This window comes from Mobula birostris, chromosome 12 (genome assembly GCF_030028105.1).
Source record: "Mobula birostris isolate sMobBir1 chromosome 12, sMobBir1.hap1, whole genome shotgun sequence".
NCBI classification, from domain to species: Eukaryota; Metazoa; Chordata; class Chondrichthyes; order Myliobatiformes; family Myliobatidae; genus Mobula; species Mobula birostris.
Genome location: NC_092381.1, coordinates 110204590 through 110224389, shown reverse-complemented (window position 1 = coordinate 110224389; position 19800 = coordinate 110204590). Strand labels below are relative to the sequence as shown.

The window sequence follows — 19800 nt, the reverse complement described above, 5'->3', positions numbered from 1 at the left end:
CATGATCATCCACGTCCTACAACACAGCACAAAATGAATGAGTGAGTAATTTTTATTTCTTACACTGTACCGCTGCCACAACAAATTTCATGGCATATGTCAGTGATAATAAAATCTGGTACTGATGTTCAGTTCCAGAATTTATAGCCTGAACATCTGAAAACAAGTCTTCGCAGTCTGACTACTTGCCGGTGCACGCAGGGTGACAATGAGTATAAAAATCATAGAGCAATATAGTGCAGTATGGTGCCCACCCTGATGGTCTCAATTTCCTGCATTTGGCACAAGCTCCACCCCTCCATGTATCTACCCAACTGCTTCTCAAATTGTACCTGTTTCAACCACTTCCTCTGGCAGCTTGTTCCCTTCACTCACCACCCTCTGCTCCTTCAATTGAATGGTTAAAGCAATGGGCTAGAAATTCATTGGGGTTTCCAAAGTTCAAAGTACATTTTTCATCAAAGTATGTGTACATTATGCAACTTTGAGGTTCGTCTCCTTATATAAATATAAAGGCATCCATTAGTCTTGCAAGACCATGGATCTGTGCTTGGAAAGTCTTCACTCTCTCTCCAGGACGCAGGCCTGGGCAAGGTTGTATGGAAGACCGGCAGTTGCCCATGCTGCAAGTCTCCCCTCTCCACGCCACCGATGTAGTCCAAGGGAAGGGTATTAGCTTGGCACCAGTGTCGTCGCAGAGCACTGTGTGATTAAGTCCCTTGCTCAAAGACACAACACGTTCCCTCGGCTGGGTCTCGAACTCACGACCTTCAGGTCGCTAGTCGAACGCCTTAACCACTTGGCCACGTGCCCACACATGCAGCCATAAAACAAGAAGCCCAAAAGGACCCACTTTAAAAAATCCAACAAGCACATGCAGAGAGGGGTAAAGAAAATCAAATCGTGCGAACAACAAAAACAAGCAAACAGCACTCACTCAGAACTAAAGTGAGTCCATAAACATGAAACCCGGAGCAGGCCCACAGCCTCAGTTCAGCACATAGTGTAGTAAAGGTCTCAGAGCCTGCAGGCAGGAAGCCCAGAGCCGGCCCACAGCCTCAATCTCAGTGCAGCAGAGAGTGGAGCAAACGTTGCGGAACTGCGAGCTGAACCGGCCCGACTCTTGCCTTCGGTCCCAACACCCTGTCTTTTCAATCCATCTGGCCTGGCATTTAAATCATCCAAACATCAAGCGTTCTTCGCACAAGGACCCAGGCCCTAACACAGCGATACGGTCTGAGTCTGGACATCACCGCCATGTTTCAGGCCGAACCTGACCTTTCCTGACTCTGACTTTTCTCTCTGCTCCGCTTGGTCCGACTCAGTCTCCCACTCCGTCTCAAACATGCCTCAGTCTCGCTCTGACCACTTCTGCTCGAATGCCCTCGACCTCACTCGCACCCGCACACCTCAACCCTCTAGAGTGAAGAACAAACCAGTGTATGGACGATTTAAACATCCAAATGGGTTCAGAAGGCAGCGTGTTCAGACCAGAGATGTGGCTCGGGCTGAATGTGCACACTGCTCTGTTATGTTTACTCGGCTCTGCGCTGAGCTGAGGCTGAGGCTGAGGCCTGCTCCAGGCTTCATGTCTTCACTCTGAATGCTAATTGCTGACTTTTATTATTTGCATGATTTGTGGTTTTTTTTACCTCTCTGCATATTGGGTGTTGGACCATCTTTTTTAATAGGTACTTTTGGGATATCTTTGTTTTGTGACTGTCTGTTACAGATGAATCTCAAGGTCGTATAATGTATACATACTTTGATAATAATTATACTTTGAACTTTTTTGGGGATAATTTTCCTTTGGACAGCACGCTATTTGGTGTAACACTGTTATAGCATCAGCGACCTGAGTTCTGTTCCCGTGCTGTCCGGTACGTCAAACTTACCTTTACTCAGACCATTTCACCAAGTAATCCAGACATCAGACCATTGTTTATTGTAAAAAAGTAAATTTTACTCTCTTCAGCATGAGTTATACAGTAACAGCACATTGAAATGTTAACCAAGATGCCCTTCTAAGCTATAAACATAAGAAAGTCTGCAAATGTTGGAAACCCAGAGCAACATGCACTAAAGGAGGAGAAGATGGCGACGCAACGGCAGTGCACGCGGCCTCTCTGGTGATGAATATCTGTTATCTGTCAAGTAGGGGACCGTGCACAATTCTGATTTGATGGAGACGGATGTGAGAGTATGGAGGAACATGTGGAAAACTTCTGAAATGTCCACTTCGCTGCCGCTGCTACTGTGTGGTAACCAAAATCTCCGGAGCAGAAGGCCCCGAATCCTTGGCTTTGCTTGTTTCAGCGGCTGGAACGAGGTCGCAGGCGCTCAGCAGAAGATGGCGCTCAGGAGGCTGTATCGGAGGGGCTGGTTGGAGGCTAAATTTTCGGACGGAAGGACTCAGTGTCGGCTGCCTCCAAGGCATCGGCAAGATGTCGGTGCCTGGAGGTTTATGGCAGGGAGTTTCTCCCTTTTGCCGCCTACTATCGGGGACTTGGGAGTCAATCAACTCAGGAACTTTGAGACTTTTTTTTACCGTGCCCATGGTTTGTTCTTCATCAAATTATGGTACAGGTTTCCCCCGCCATCCAAAGGTAGAGCGTTCCTATGAAACAGTTCGTAAGCCAGAATGTCGTAAAGTGAAGAAGCAATTACCATTAACTTATATGGAAAAAATTTTTGAGCAGACCCAAAAATAATCTACCAAATCATGCCAAATAACACATAAAACCTAAAATAACAGTAACATATAGTAAAAACAGGAATGATACAATGAATACACAGCCTATATAAAGTAGAAATACTTTTCCACAATCATTGCCGCACTGTTCTCCGTAGCGAAAATCTCACGCAAGCGCTCTCGGCAGAAACACGGTACAAGCACCATTGGCAAAAGCACTCTCTCCAGTAACCTTTAAGCTATGAAGCTGCCAAATCATACCAAATAACACCTAAAAATACATAACCTATATAAAGTAGAAATAATGTATGTACAATGTAATATCACTTACGGGAATCAGGAAGACATCGAGCACACAGATGATGGTGTGTTAGGCTGAGTCGTCGGAGGTTGGGGTGTTGCAGTCCCCCCACCCTCCGGGCAGCGAACTGATGCCGATCCGCGAAGAATGCAGGGATACGGCGGTGGCCGGAATGCACCCAGCACATCTTTAAGAAAAAAGCCGAAACAAACAAGCTAATTAATTAGGTGCCGCCTGGCACGTAAATGTTGGCCCAGATCAGAGGCGACGCAATTGGCAATCACCTCTGATCTGGGCCGACATTTACATGCCGGGCAGTACCTAATTAATTAGCTTGTTTATTTTGGCTTTTTTTCTTCAAGGTGCGCTGGGTGCTTCCCGGCTACTGCTGCATTCTCCGCAGCAATGTATCAGTCTGCGGCCCGGGGGTTGGGATGGTGGGACACTGGGGTGTCATGTCATTGTCGTCTGTGTCCATCAGGGCAGGCGGGTCATCTTCTACTATGTCTGACTGCCTCGATGTCAAAGGTCAAGGTTCGTCGTCTGCTGTGGCTGATGTGGAAGGCTTGAAAAACGACAGTATGCTTGACTGCTTAGCCTCGCGCATTTTTCTATCATACAGTTCTTTGTAAGCACTCAAACCATCCTGCAAATATGCCCTAAACCAACGTACCCTTTCAAAATTAAAGTCGTACTTTATCATTGCAGCGAAAATCTCACGCAGTTGCTTCATGTTCAGGTTTTGGACGACTTCACTTTCGGTCCATTCGCTACTGTATTCGGTTTTGATTGTTATTCTTTCCTCTTCCAAATGTATCAGCTCTTCATCTATCAGTTCTTGGTCATGAGATACCAAAACCTCTTCAACATCATCTTCATCAACTTCCACAAGCCAAACTCACTTTGTCCTTGCTTCGTTCACCATGATCAAAATGCTTAATTATGTCTAGTTTTATGCTAAGTGTAACACCCTTACGAGCTCTTTCAGGCTTTTCCGATACCTTAGAACTCATCTTGGTAACGGCTGCTCACAGGCACGTGTTTAAGCAATGCCGGCAAGAATGCCGTTCCGAATCCAGGGGGGGAGCAGCTGCTCGGAGCACGCGCTGCCTTTTATCACGCGCTGACCTTTTTCGCGCGCTGCTTTTTCCATGTGCTGCTTTTTTTCGTAACAGTGAAAACACCTTCTGTTAGCGAAAACAGGTAACTAATGTAGGTCTTTCATAACAGCGAGGTTTCGTAAAGCGAACGTTCGAAAAGCGGGGACACCTGTATTGCTTTGCACTGCTGTAACTATATGTTATAATTATGTGGTTCTGTCAGTGTTAGTCTTTGGTTTGTCCTGTTTTCTGTGATATCACTCTGGAGAAACATTGTATCATTTTTAATGCATGTATGCATTTCTAAATGACAATAAAAGAGGACTGAATGTCTCATAATCTAAAAAAGAATGATGGAGGAACTCAACAGGTCAGGCAATATTTATGTCCTGGGTCGAAACATCAACTCTTTCTTTCGTTCCACAGATGCTGCCTGACTTGCTGAGTTCCACCAGCATTTTGTGTGTGTTGCTCTTCTAAGCCAGTCTCATCAGTGGCACAGTAGTGTAGCAGTTAGCACGCAACTATTACAATGCCAGCGGCCCAGGTTCAATTCTCATTTGTATCTTCTCCCCATAATCGTGTGGGTTTTGTCCCATATTCCAAAGAATATGTGGGTTGAGTTAATTAGCCACGGGAGTGTAATTGGATAGTGCAGGTTCACTGGGCTGGGAGAGCATGTTGCTGTGCTGTATCTCAAAACAAATAATATTCTTTTCTCACTGCCCCCATCAGGCAGAGGTATAGGTGCGAGTTCTAAGCCCCCACCAGCTTCAGGAACAGTTACTACCCCTTAATCATCAGGCTCTTGAATCAAAGGGGATAACTACACTCACTTGCCCCATCATTGAGATGTTCCCACAACCAATGATCTCACTCTAAGGACTCTTTATCTCATTGTCTCATGTTCTCGTTATTTATTGCCATTTATTTATATTTGCACAGTTTGTTGTCTGATCCTGTTATAGTTACAATCCCAGAGGCTTGCTGAGTATGCCTGCATGAAAATGAATCTCAGGGTTGTACAATATATGCAGACATATATGCACTTTGATAATAAATTTACTTTGAACTTTAAAGTCTCCTGCACCTCAGAATCAGGTTTATTCTGACTGACACATGCTGTGAAATTTGTCGTTTAGCGGCTGCAGTCCAGTGCATTAAAATTTCTATAAATTACAGAAAACCATAAGTATATTATATATTATTATATAATATCAATTATATATAAATATTATATGTAATGTTGAACCAATAGGTTGGCACAGTAGCAAGTGGTCAGCACAACGCTCTACAGGACAGGTGACCCGGGTTCAATTCCCGCCACCGCCTGTAAGGAGTTTGTACATTCTCCCCGTCACCGCGTGGGTTTCCTCCAAGTGATTAGGATTAGGCTCGGATTAAATTCCTCCGGGTGTTCCGGTTTCCTCCCACCGTCCAGACCTGCTGGTTGGTAGGTTAATTGGTCATTGTAAATTGTGCCTTCGGGTTGTCGGAAGATTGCTGGGCAGGTGGCCCCAGGGGCTATATGGGCTTATTCCACGCTGCAACTTAATCAATCAATCATTAAATAATACATATATGGTAGCGTGGGGTGGGAGGGCTTGGTCGACAGCCCACCCCAGGCTTTCCTAGTGGCCAACACTATTTACTGTTCTTGTTTCAAAATGCTTTCGTGGCATTACAGTAGGGGGTCGCACTGACTGTAACCGGGGTGTGAAATAATGACCTCCCCCGTCTGTATATGACTGAGGGGGGGTTTCTGCCCGGGTCACAGCGCCCGGTAGGTGTTTTTTCGTGCTTGTCTCAATAAAAACGGCTGTTGAGTTAAAGGAGCTTTTCTCGTCTGTCATCATAGAACGAATGCTCGCCAACATTACACTAAAATATCTAAATAAATAAATCAATAGTGCAGAAAGACAGCTAATAATGAGGAACTGTTCGGAAATCTGATGGCAGAGGGAAAGAAACTTCCTTTCGGATGTCTTTCCGGACCTACTGGCAGTCTTCTTCTTACCGTGTCCACGGACAGTGTATACATGGCCCAGCCAGAACTGGACACATTTTTACGCCTTGTCGTTGAATTCGGCAAGATCTGCAACAGTACAGGATTCCTCTGGCGATGGGCATTGCAGGAGATGTTGCATGGTTTGTGGCTCAGTTCCACATTCACAAGTTGTCAGGCTGGTTGCATATCCCCATTTGCTCAGTGACACCTTTGAACGACCTACACCAGTCCTAAATCTGCTGAGGCACTTCCAGGTTGCCCAGTTGCAACTAGCTCCTGGGGGAAGGCTTTCACCCGGTGGAATTTCCATCGTTGTGGGTTGTTTGAGACTGGCGAGCCGGTCTTTCCACAAGGTGATGCGGGCTTCAGACGGGGTTGATTGTAATGGAACAACACTGTTCACGAGCTCTTCCTTGACTTCAGGCGGCTGGGTGTAGATGTATGACCATGTAGAGGGTGCCTCCCATCTGGTGTTTGACAGAGTCATCCTTCTTTCTGGCTACCATTCTTCTTATATCAGGGGGAGTGATACCTGTCAGGGTATATGGGCTGTTGGTGTTTGTTGGTTTCAAACAACCTGTGATAAGTCGGCAGCTTGCATTCAGAATGGCATCCATCTTCTTAGCATGAACAGATCCTTCCCATGCAGGGCAGGTGTATTCGGCAGTGGAATAGCAAAGAGCAAGTTCGACATGTTTTCGAGCTTGCTCCACATTTTGTGTTAGCGAGCTTATTCAGGATGTTGTTTCGTGCGCTCACTTTTGCCTTTGTCTTATTGATGTGGTTCTTGAAAGTGAGGCACCTGTCAACGATGACTCCTAAGTAGACAGGGTGCTCGCAATGCGTCACTGTTGCTCCACACCGGGTCACTTTAGACTGTCGTTTGGCTTCACGGTTCCTGAGGTGGAATGCTCAAACTTGCATCTTTGATGGGTTTGCGCGGAGGTGGTTTTCTTTATAGTCGGATGTTAGTCCCTCCAGGGCCTCAGAAAGCGTTTTCTCCACGGCGTTAAAACCAGTGCTTTGGGCAGTGATGCATAAGTCATCAGCATATATAAAACGGCGTGTGACAGCATCTATAGGTTGACCATTCGTGTAGATGTTGCTCAGCAGCGGTGAAAGCACACTTCCCTGAGGAAGACCATTTTTCTGAACACGCCACCTGCTGCGCTTCCATATAACCATATAACAATTACCCACCTAGTTCAACGTAGAACCGGCGATTCTGAAGCATGCTTTCTCACAGCTCTGTTAAGTGAATATCTTCTCTCATCTCTAGGATCTTGCAGAGGAGACGTCTATGGTTCACTGTATGGTAAGCTGCTGACATGTCTACAGAAACAATCTGTTACCATCCCTTGCTCAAAACCATCTTCGATAGATTGTGTGAGGTTGAGCAGTTGGCTTGTTGTTGATCTGCCGGGGCGGAAACCAGCTTGCCCTGGAATGACCTTCTCATCTACAGTTGGTGCTATCCTATTGTGTATCAGGCGTTCAAACCGCTTATTGGTGTGGCAAAGCAGTGAGACAGGCCGAAAACTCTTAGGATCTGAAGGATCTTTTCCGGGCTTTAATGGTGCTATTACATGTGACTTCTGCCAAATATTAGGTAGCTTGTATGTTGCCAGACAGCGGTTGAACAATTGTAGGAGCCATTTCTTTGCTTGCTGTCCAAAATGCTTTATCTGCTCCGATTACTGGCAGTAATGAGAACAGGAATCCTGCCTGTAAACTGTCCCCGGCAGTTTTGAACGTGGTGATTGCAGAATCACAATCAGGTGTATCATCGTGGCCATAAGTGCCGAGAAATTTGTTGGTTTGCGGAAGCAGTGCAGTGCAAAATTACTGTTACAAAATATTAATAAATGGTTCCAAAAGAGGTCACAAACAAAGAATCTGCAGATGCTGGAAAAACGAGCAACACACACAAAATGCTGGAGTACAGTCGACTGTACTCTTCCATAGATGCTGCCTGGACTGCTGAGTTCCTCCAACATTTTGTGCGTGTTGATAATAGCGACGTCTTAGTGATTTGATACAGTGATTTAAGTTTTTTAAAAATCAGCCCTCACGCAACTGCTTCGGCGGCTTTCTCAAAGAAAGCTGCCCGCGGGGAGGAAGTTTTTTTTAAGAAACAAATTCTCTCTGTGTGTAATTTAAATATACAGACATTGTCCCTACCTTGATGAGGGATTTGTGGGGTGCTTTCAAATCCAGTTGGAATAGGTTGCCGATGATCGGGAGGGCAGGGGGACCCGGGGGAAGCCTGCCTTTCTGCCGCTGGTTGTTCTGAAAGAATCTCGCCAGAAGCAGGACGCTCAGTAAAACAACCAACAAAGTTGTCAGCGGTTCACCAAAACTCATGGTGACAGAGTACGCAGATTCTGAAAAAGAAGCAAGAGAGGCTGTATCTCAAAATTCACAGTTGTACCACGTTCACCAGATTCAAACAGTAAACTACCCTTAAATTAAGGGCAGTTAAAGTCCCGATTGAAGTTCACACTGCCATCCGCACTGACAACTTTTATACATTTGAGTAAGTCTCATTATGGACCGCCCTTCGGAGTTCTGACGCGGCCTCATGTCAGTGGGCGTGAGTAATGTTCTCAACAAATAAAACTATCGAGAATTGAAATGATTTTCAAAAGGCTGACAATTCCGAATCACCTTCATTGTCAGGTAAAAGCTCGGTAAACCAGACCGCAAGCTGCTGAGAATTCCTCCGGCCATCGTTGGAATGTATTCATTCTATGCATTCCGTCTGACTTAAATTCCATTGTAAAGTTGAAAGTTCAAATTAATGTTATCACCAGAATATGAGGCATGTTTTGCACGTTCACCAGCAGCTGCAGTGGAGAGACAGGCTTCGATTGACATCAATGTATCTGGGGTTGAGAGGGTGAACATCTTTAAATCCCTCAGCATGCGCCCGTCGTGCATGCAGCCCTGTTACAGCCGTTCCGATAGGATTCTTACTTTTTAACTTAGGTTACTTTTTGTATTTTTTTTTCACGGTAACACGTCGAAGTTGCACCCTCTCTAACATGCTGGTAGAGAGAGTTTTAGTTGGGTTTTTAGCGCTGGAAATAGTTACATCCAGACATGCGGGTCAGAAGCATGGTCGCATTGTTCATTCCAGGGACCAGCTGCTTGTGCTAATGCCGGCCGGTTTAGCGAACAGAGCGGCGGACACCCCTGCTGAAATCTGGAGGAAAACACACAGAGGATGCAGAGGGGGATCACAAAGTCGAGGAAAGAGGACCGGGTCGAGACAACAGAGACTTATGGAGAAGAGGAGTTCGGTGGGTAATAAGAGTTCACGGCGCTAGCCAGGCATCAGGGAACATTTGGGGAGTGCAGTGTTATGTGTTTCACTGGAACGGGGCTGCGCGAGGACATACCCGATCAAAACTTCTCCATGGACGGCTTCCAGACCGTTCGGGCTGACCGGAAGTGCACTGAGAGTGGTAAGCGTAAAGGAGTTGGGTGCTTACTGTTCTGGTTAACAACAGATGGTGCAATCCAGGTCATATTACGATCGAGGAACGTGTGTGTAGACCGAATATTGAACATTTTACTGTTGGACTTCGGCCACATTCCACCGAGATACAACACTGGGCGGCTCGGGAGGTTGTGCCTGCCTGTGGCCATCGAATTTGCAGCTCCTCCAGTGGAGGGTCAGACACCCTGAGCCAATAGACTGGTCCTGGACTTTTTTCCATCTGGCAGAGTTTGCATTTTGTTGTTTGATTGTTTGTGGTTTTTGTATTGCTATATTTATGCTCTATTCTTGGTTGGTGTGGCTGTAATGAAACCCAATTTCCCTCGGGATCAATAAAGTATATCTATCTATCTATCTATACACATCACTGAGGATCTCAAGTGGTCTGTACATACCGGCTGTGTGGTGAAAAAGACACAACAGTGCCTCTTTCACCTCAGACGGTTGAAGAAGTTTGGTGTGGGCCCCCGAATCCTAAGAACTTTCTACAGGGACACAATCGAGAGCATCCTGACTGGCTGCATCACTGCCTGGTATGGGAACTGTACCTCCTTTCATCGCAGGACTCTGCAGAGAGTGGTGCAGACAGCCCACTGCATCTGTAGTTGTGAACTTCCCACCATTCAGGACATTTACAAAGACAGGTGTGTAAAAAGGGCCTGAAGGTACCACAAACTGTTCCAGCTGCTTCCATCCGGGAAGCGGTACTGCAGCATAACAGCCAGGACCAACAGGCTCCAGGACAGCTTCTACCACCAGGCCATCAGACTGATGATGATGCAATTGTGTCATATTATCATATTGGCTGTCCTGTTGTACATTCTATTTATTATAAATTACTATAAATTGCACATCGCACGTTTAGACGGAGACATAATGTAAAGATTTTTACCCCTCATGTGTATGAAGGATGTGAGTAATAAAGTCAATTCAATTCAATTCCTGGGTCCCTCCACCCTCTGATTGCCGTCAAGATTGTTTAATGTCATTTCCAGAACATGTGTAAAGGCAAACGAAATGATCATTACTCTGGCTCTGATGCACTACAACAAAAACCACAATAAGATCGAGAACACAGCCCAGTCCATCACAGGTAAAGCCCTCCCCACCATTGAACACATCTACATGAAACATTGCTGCAGGCAAGCAGCATCCATCATCGGGGACAACACCACCCTCCCCGGGACATGCTCTCCTCTCGCTGCTGCTATCAGGAAGAAGGTACTGGAGCCAGCAGATTCAGGAACAGTTACTACCCCTCAAGCATCAGGCTCTTCAACTTCACTCAAAGCAACACACAAAATGCTGGAGGAACTCAGCAGGTCAGGCAGCATCTCTAGGAAGAAGTACAGTCGACGTTTCGTGTCGAGACCCTTCGTCAGGACTAACGGGAAAAAGAAATAGTAAGAGATTTGAAAGTGGGAGGGGGAGGGGAGGGGAAGACCCGAAATGAAAGGAGAAGACAGGTGGGGGGGGGGGAGATAAAGCTAAGAGCTGGGAAGTTGATTGGCAAAAGGTATACAAGGCTGGAGAAGGGTGAGTATCATGGGACGGGAGGCCGTGGAAGAAAGAAAGGGGGAGGGCAGCACCAGAGGAAGATGGAGAACAGACAAGGAGTTATTGTGAGAGGGAAAGAGAGAATAGATAGACAGATAAATAAATAAATAAATAAATAAATAAGGGATGGGGTAAGAAGGGGAGGAGGGGCATTAACAGAAGTTAGAAAAATCAGTGTTCATGCCATCAGGTTGGAGGCTACCCAGATGGAATATAGGGTGTTGTTCCTCCAACCTGAGTGTGGCTTCATCTCGACATTAGAGGAGGCCATGGATTGACATATCAGAATGGGAATGGGATGTGGTATTAAAATGTGTGGCCACTGGGAGATCCTGCTTCCTCTGGCAGACAGAGCAGAGGTGTTCAGTGAAGTGGTCTCCCAAACTGCGTCGGGTCTCGCCAATATATAAAAGATCACATCGGGAGCACTGGACACAGTATATCACACCCGCAGACTCACAGGTGAAGTGTCTCGTGTATGTATAAACAGTTGACATTTCGGGCCAAGACCCTTCATCAGGACTGGAAAGAAAAATGATAAATCAGAGTATGGAGGTGGGGGGAAGTCAGTATATACGAGTGAGGAGTAGCCTCAAAATATGAGTGTGGGAAAGCTGGTGGAGTTTTGGATTGTTCAAAGTACATTTATTATCAAAGTATGTATATTATATACAACCTTGAGATTCGTCTCTTTACAGGCAGCCACGAAACAACTGAACCTGAAAGGACCCATCTAAAAAATGCTGTCAAACAGCTAATGTGCAGAAAAAAACAAATGGTGCAAACAATAAAAGGAAGCAAATAAAATTCAGAACTGAAGTTTGTGGAAGTGAGTCCGCAGCCACAAAGCCAGTCATCACTGCAGCCGATACAGGAGCCTGCCTCGAAGACATACCCGTTGGGCCTGAAGGTAAGAAGCTCCTTTGTGATGTGTCCACCGGGCAACCTCGGCCCATTGTCCCGACCGCTTGGAGGTGCCGCGTTTTTGACACCTTGCACGGTTTAGCCCACCCTTCCATTTGGGCGACCATCCGGCTGATCGCAGACAGGTTTGTGTGGCACGGCCTACGCAAGGAGGTCGGGCACTGGGCCAGGACATGCATGCACTGTCAAACCTCCAAAATCCAGAGGCACATGAGGGCCCCACTACAACCCTTCCAGCCGACACGTAGGAGGTTTGAACATGTCCAATTGGACATCGTCGGCCCACTGCCGGTTTCGAGAGGAGCGAGATACCTGTTCACCATGGTGGACAGGTTCACGAGGTGGCCGGAAACTGTCCTACTCGCTGACACGTCCACGGAGACATGCGCCAGAGCCCTGATTACCACCTGGGTGGCACGGTTCAGACTCCCGGCCCACGTCACCTCAGACAGGGGTGTGCAGCTCACAACGGCTTTGTGGTCTGCACCGGCACCACTCCTCGGAACCCAGCTCCACCGAACGACTGCTTACCACCCGCAGACTAACAGCCTGGTGGAACGCTTCCACAGGCACTTGAAGTCGGCCCTGATGGCACGCCTCCGAGGGCCAGACTGGGTGGTCGAACTCCCCTGGGTGCTGCTTGGTATCCTCACAGCACCCAAGGAGGACCTGGCCGCATCATCAGCTGAACTGGTTTACGGTGCCCTGCTCACAGTTCCCGGTGAGTTTGTGCCAGCACCCTGTGGCCCAGAAGACACACCTGCGGGGGTCCTAACTAAACTCTGGGAGCGGCTTGGAACACTTGCTCCAGTCCCGAGCTATATGTTATAATTATGCGGTTTTTGTCAGTTTTAGTCTTGGTCTGTCTTGTGTTTCTGTGATATCATACTGGAGGAACATTGCATCATTTTTTAATGCATACATTTCTAAATGACAATAAACGAGGACTGAGTGTCCCCGTAATCTAATCTAACTGTGACTTCAGCGATTTGTACCACTCTGAGTTAAACCCATCAGGACCTGGAGACTTTCCGGCCTTTAATCTTAAGATGGCCATGTTCAGTTCTTTGGCAGTTACTGGTTCTAATAGGCATTCATTTTGTAAATCTGTGAACTTGGGTAGTTCTAAAGAAATCAGAAAAGTGTCTATATGGGACTCATTAGAGGCCCGGGGTTGAGAGTACAGTTCTCAATAATATGTTTCAAAACTCTGTTGAATTTTCCCGATTGTACTCTCAACAAGCTTTATTTTTGGATTCTTTATTTTATGAAATGTATTGTCTGCTTGTTGTTTACATAACTTATATGCTAATAATCTAGTTGATTTACCTCCTACTTCATAATTCTTTTGTCTCAGGTAAAGAAAATTTCTTTGAGTTTCCAATGTGTAAATATCATCAATTTCACTTTGCAATTTCTTAATTTCCTGTTTTAAATTAGAATTAATTTTGTTGCTATCTACAACTTGAAGTTGTTTTAATTTTCCTTGAAGGTCTGCTAATTTTTGTGCTTTAAATTTTTTCATGTGAGTAGTAATGGAAATAATTTTTCCTCTCTGTACAGCTTTCTCCCGTGTCATTAAGGTCTAGGTATTCTTTGACTTCTCCCCTTAATCTCTCCATTACTTTCAAGTTATTGAGTATATGTGAATTTAACCTCCATAGTGTTTTCCTCATTTTCCCTTGTAGGCAACTTCATGAGTCAGTGCAGATAGTTTTGAGCTTCCATTCTATATAACTCTTGGATGCTATGGATAATCGAATAACCCCAGGATCTAGAATGAGGAAATCAGCTCCAATTCATTCAGTGAAGTTGGATCACTTTACAAACAGAACTGTCACCACACTAAACCCTTGATACAATCTCCATTCCCACCACTCAACGAGCTGATCTATCTGGCTTCTGTACGCCTCCTTGTCACCATCTGAAATTCTGACAACGATCGTTGTGTTGTCAGGAAATTTATCGATGGATCTGTTCAGAATGGAGCAGTCGGCCAAGCACGCATCCTTGAAGGGCCCCAGTGTTGATTGTCGGTGAGGTGGAGATATTATTTCCAGTCTGCTGATGAAGTTCAGGATACAGTTGCAGAGGGAGGTACAGAGGCCCAGGGTTTGGTGCTTTTTGATCAGACCTGTAGGAATGATTGTGTTAGATGCATGGCTGTAGTCAATGTACAGCAGCCTAACATAAATATTGGTATTGTCCTGGTGATCCAAGACCCCCTACAGATGACTTGGACAGAGTCCTGCTGTTGTGCAATTAAAACACTGTTAATGTGGACCCATATCCAAATCAAGATGAGAATCAGTCTATTATCTCAGATATATGCTGTGAAATTTGTTGTTTTGTGGCTGCAGTCTAGAGCAATACATAAAAATTTACTTTGTTACAATAAGGATTAAATAAGAATTTAAAAAATAATGCAAAAAATGGCACTACCAAAGATGTGCGACAGCTTACTGGTAAATCATAAGGCAAAAGTTTCAACTAAAAATATTACTTATAATAACTTTTCTGAAGCAAGTTGTGGTGAATTATCAGCACAGACAGTGAGGAAGCAGGCGGAGGCGAGGCTGGTTCGGCGGTTGACCCGTGCTGGGGCATTGTGAGGCACAACGTCTTTGAACCACAGGCGGAAGCAGAGTTTGTATCACTGTGAGCGATTTCGGAAGCAGTTGATGTGCAAGAGTTTTGATGCCTGTCCACCCAACCCAGTACAAGGTTGGATTGCACCAAGAGCAGAGCTGATTTGCAGAGATCGAGTATGTCTTCAGGCTGGGCGGCCCAGGCATATTAGTGTGCTTGAATTCCAGTCCTGGAACGTGGTGCTTGGACAATTTAAACATCGGCTCAGATAGACTGGAAGCTGGAGGGTTGGGTTCATTTTTCTCTCTCTGCAGCATCGAGGCTGTGAACTGATACAGTGACAGTGCACTTCTGCCCTGCTGGTGTGATGAACTGGGGATCAAGGCTTGACTTGGGCACACTCTAGCTGCTCTGCGAGTGGATCTGGGACTCAGTCTGGTTTGGGATGCTGTTGGCATGCTTCTACTGTTTGCATCATGTGTGTGTTTTTTTCTGAATTTCTCTGCGCGATGTTTTTTGATCTTTTTTTTATTGGGTTCTTTCGGTTTCTTCCTTTGTGGCTGCCTGTAAGCAGACTAATTTCAAGTTGTATAACTTATACATTCTTTCATAATAAATGTGCTTTGAATATTTGAAAAAGAAAGTAAAATAATGAGGTAATGTTCATAGCTTCGTGGGCCGTACAGAAATCTGGTGGTAGAGGGGAAGAAGATGTTCATAAAATGGTGAATGTGTGTCTTCAGACTCCTGTCCTCCCTGCTGATTGTAACATTGAGGGAGAGAGCATGTCCTGGATGGTTCGGGTACTTAATGAACGATGCGACTTCTTGTGGCATCGCCTATTTAAGATGTCCTCAATGGTGGGGAGGTTCCAATGAGATCTCCCTTCATTTCTGATAAATTTCAGGGAGATCAGACCCAGAGCCATCAAACACCACTCATACATTAACTCTATCATATCTGGTTCCTCAGATAGGCAACTTGCTGAGTCAGAATGGACAATTGGGCTTCTAATCTGTATAACTCCAGGTTGCTATGGATAATTGAATAATTCCAGGATCTAGGATGAAGAAACCAGCTCCAATTCATTCAGTGGAGTTGGATCATTTTGCAAAACAAAACTGTCACTGCACTAAACCTCTGATACAATCTCCATTTCCATTAACGACTCTAACAGGATCAGAATTGGGTTTAATGTCTCAGAAGAAGGTTGTGAATTTGTTGTTTTGTGACAGCAGTACAGAGCAGGAGTCACAGTGCAGACAGTTATTAAACTGGCTTTGAATATGTTGATGACATTTCCTCCAGTTATCCAGAAGACAGATTAAACATTCTATCAAACTGGCATCTACTCGATAAGGCAACGTTATCAAATCAGAAACTCTCCTACTATAGGTAATATCTTCTCCAGGTCCATTCCATCTAGGCCTTTCATTACATGGTAGATTTCCTTTAGATCATAAGATATAGTAATAGAATCAGGCCATTCAGCCCATCGAGTCTGCTCTTCCACTCCATCATGGCTGATTTATTTTACTTCTCAACTCCATTCTTTCGCTGTCTCACCATAACCTTTGACGTCCTTACTAATCAAGAACATATCACCCTCTGCTTTAAGTATTCCCAATGACTTGCCCTCCTCAGGTGTGTGTGGCGATGAATTCCACAGATTCACCTCACTCCAGCTGAAGAAGAATGCCTCCTCATTTCTGTTCTAAAGGGACATCCTTGTGTTCAGAGTCAACCCTGTGCTGCCTTGCCTCTTCCAACCACACATCCTGGAGCTCCCAATTGGTTTGGGCAGAGATCTCCCTTTCGGTCTTCCGGTTTGGTCGCCAGCCACTGGACCATGGTTTTCGGTCAGGCGCCAGATGCTTGGAGACATTTGGTGGGGGGCGGTCGGCCAGGGACCATGGTCGAGTGGTCGGCGACTTGGGCCAACTCCCCCACTGGACTTAGTTTGGTGAGGAGGGTGTGAGGACACCCAGCAGGACTGAGAAAAACAAGACCTGACAAAGGGCGGATGAGCTCCTTGTGAGCCAACGGCCATCTTCCGTGGAAGAGATTAAAGCCTCACCACGTATCTACGAATCGTATGCTATGCAGCTAATTAGAAGAGATATGATGAACTTGGATGCTGCATCGTGTGCCTGGACCTGCCCAAGGCCTCCGCCTAAGGAAGGGTGGAGCTCGAAGAAGCAGCCGCGGCTAGAGGCCGACACGGTCTCGGGCGCGAATTCGGTGGGGGTGGCGGTGGGCAGTGCCAAGGCAGCCAGCGAGAACAAACTGGAGGAGAGGCTGTACTTGGCGCTGTCCAAAGATGAAAGAAGATGGAGGTGCATAGCTGCCACCCCGGATTCGGTACGGCACCCACTGACTGACTGACTGTCTCCCTTTGAATGCCAGAAGGGAGTCCAGCCCCCCATTTTCCCTGATCAGGAGATTGATGTAGGAGTTCCTGCTGCTGAACAGCTGATCCAGCGCGTGAAGCGCAAATGGAGACGAGCCAGGGCTTCTTTGCTGCACGCCCAGAAACAGCATTCCCAGCAGACTGATCTACTCCGTCGACAGGTATGGCCATTCAAACCAGGAGATGAGGTCTGGTTGACAGCAAAGGATTTTCCCCTGAAAGTCAAGAGCTGCACATTGGCACGGTGCTATGTGGGACCGTTTGTGGTGGAAAAGGCTGTCAACAAGGTGTCGTATAGATTATGTCTACTAATATTGCTAAAGATCCACCAGTATCCCATGTTTCCCAGCTCAAGCCGGTTACTATCTCTCCCCCAGCCGCAGTCACCCCATCTCCCCCTCCTCCCTGCTTGGTAGATGGTTCTTTGGTCCATACGGTGCGGCACCTCCTGGCATCTCGCTGTGTGCATGGCATGGTCCAGAAGAACGTACTTGGATCCCAGTGAAGGACACCTTGGACAAGTCGCTCATTCGGAACTTCCAGCGTACAGAGGTCTGTGGTGCCTCAGCGACTTTGTCTAGAGAGGAGGGCCCTGTCACAAACATGGATTCAGCGGTGCAGCAGATACAACGATTGCGCTTGTGAATATGCATATGTCAGCTAATTATTATTAAATTGTGATAGTATTTAACTCCATTCTTTTCATCATGGTGCTTGTCGAGACTTGAGCAAAGCACAGCAATGTTTCGCTGCCTGTTGCATTCAGCCTTGCCTGAGAAATTGGACTGTCAAGTCGACTGACTCTGAAGACTAGCAGTATTCGTTTATATTTAGCTACTCCTTTAAGCTGGAGTGTTGGCTTTGTGTTCCATTTGAGAATTTTAGTTAACGGTCCTCTTTGGCCTAGTGTTTATTGTTTTTTTTTCCCTCTAAGTGTTCGCATTAAAGTCTGTGAACTATCGACACGCTTCAGTGTCTCTCGCACCACTCTTGGGCGATGTCGGAATGGAGTGACAGGTTTCAGTTAGATGCTCCCTCATTCTTCTAAACACCAATGAGTACAGGCCGGAGCCATCAAACAGGCTGCATACATTATCATTTCATTTTCTCTTCCTTAGGTCGGCAACTTGCTGAGTCATCACTGACATTTTGGGCTTCCAATCTATATAACTCTAGGATACTATGGATAATCCAATAATCCCAGGATCTAGGATGAGGAAATCAGCTAAAATTCATTCAGTGGAGTTGGATCACTGTACAAAACAAAACTGTCACCACACTGAACCCCGGACTCAATCTCCATTCCCATTAACGATTCTAACAGGATCAGAATCGGGTTTAATGTCACAGACGTACGTTGTGAAATTTGTTGTTCTGTGGCAGCAGCACAGAGCAGGAGTCACAGTGCGGGCAATTATTAAACTGGCCTTAAGCTTGCTCGTGACATTTTCTCCAGTTACCCAGAACACAGATTAAACATCCTATCAAACTGGCATCTCTTTGATAAAGCAAACATAATCGGAATCAGCTTTAATATCACTGGTATTGGTCATGAAATATGCTCTATGCTGCAGCAGTACATTGCAATACATAATAAAAACTGTAAATTACAGTGAGAAGTCTATACATATATGCTAAAAACCTTACATTAAATAAGTAGTGCAAAAATAGAAATGTAAAGTGGTGAGGCAGTGTTCATGGGTTCAATGTCCATTCAGAAATTAGATGGCAGAGAGGAAGCAGCTGTTCCTGAATCATTGAGTGTGTGCCTTCAGACTTCTGTACCTCCTTCCTGGCAATGAGAAGATGGCCTGTCCTGGGAGACAGAGATTCTTGATGATGGATGCCGCCTTTCTGAGGCATCGCTCCTTGAGGATGTCCTGGATGTTATGGAGACTGGTACTTATGATGGATTGACTGAGTTTACAACTCTGCAGCTTTTTTCTGATCCTGTGCGATGCCCCACCCCCCCATACCAGATGGTGATGTAGCCAGTGAGAAGGCTGTCCATGGTATATCTGTAGAAATTTGTGTGTATCTTTGGTGAGATGTCAAATACTCTTTGGACTCTTAATGAAATACAGATACAATCGTGCCGACTTTGTAATTGTATCAATATGTTGGGCCCTGGACAAATCTTCAGAGATATTGATCCCATGAACTTGAAATTGTTCCCTCTTTCCACTTTGATCCCTCTATGAGGACTGGTGTGTGTTACCTCGTCTTACCCTTTCTGAAGTCCAAAATCAAGTCTTTGTTCTTACTGATGTTGAGGACAAAGTTGTTACTGCAACACCACTCAACGAGCTGATCTGTCTCACTCCTGTACGCCTCCTCGTCACCATCAGAGATTCTTCCAACGATAGTTGTGTTGTCAGCAAGTTTATAGATGGTCTGGACAGAGTGGAGCAGTTGGTCAAACACACACCCCTAAAGTGCACCAGTGTTGATTGTCAGTGAGGCAGAGATGTTATTTCTGATCTGGCGAGAAAGTTGAGGATCCAGTTGCAGAGGCGGGTAGAGAGACCCAGTGTTTGGAGCCTTTTGATCAGAACTGTAGGAATGATAGTGTTAGATGTGAAGCTGGTAGTCAATGTACAGCGGCCTGACATAAATATTGGTATTGTCCTGGTGACCCAAGACCCCTACAGATGGCTTGGACAGAGTCCTGCTGTTGTGTAATCAGAAAACTGCCAACATGAATTCATAATCTGAAT

At 45.8% G+C, this 19800-nt stretch overlaps 1 protein-coding gene across 1 annotated transcript in view; it reads right to left on the bottom strand.

Annotated features, from left to right (window-relative positions):
* LOC140206182 (cytochrome P450 2C23-like) overlaps positions 1-8820 on the bottom strand; it is a 46214-nt gene extending 37394 nt beyond the window's left edge. Inside the window, exons 1-2 of the mRNA XM_072274465.1 lie at positions 8769-8820; positions 8283-8485 (exon numbers count right to left, since the gene is read on the bottom strand). Of these exons, the coding sequence (XP_072130566.1) occupies positions 8283-8465 (183 nt within the window). The 5' untranslated portion in view covers positions 8466-8485; positions 8769-8820. The remainder of the gene's footprint in view (positions 1-8282; positions 8486-8768) is intronic.
* Between the last annotated feature and the right edge of the window lie 10980 nt (positions 8821-19800).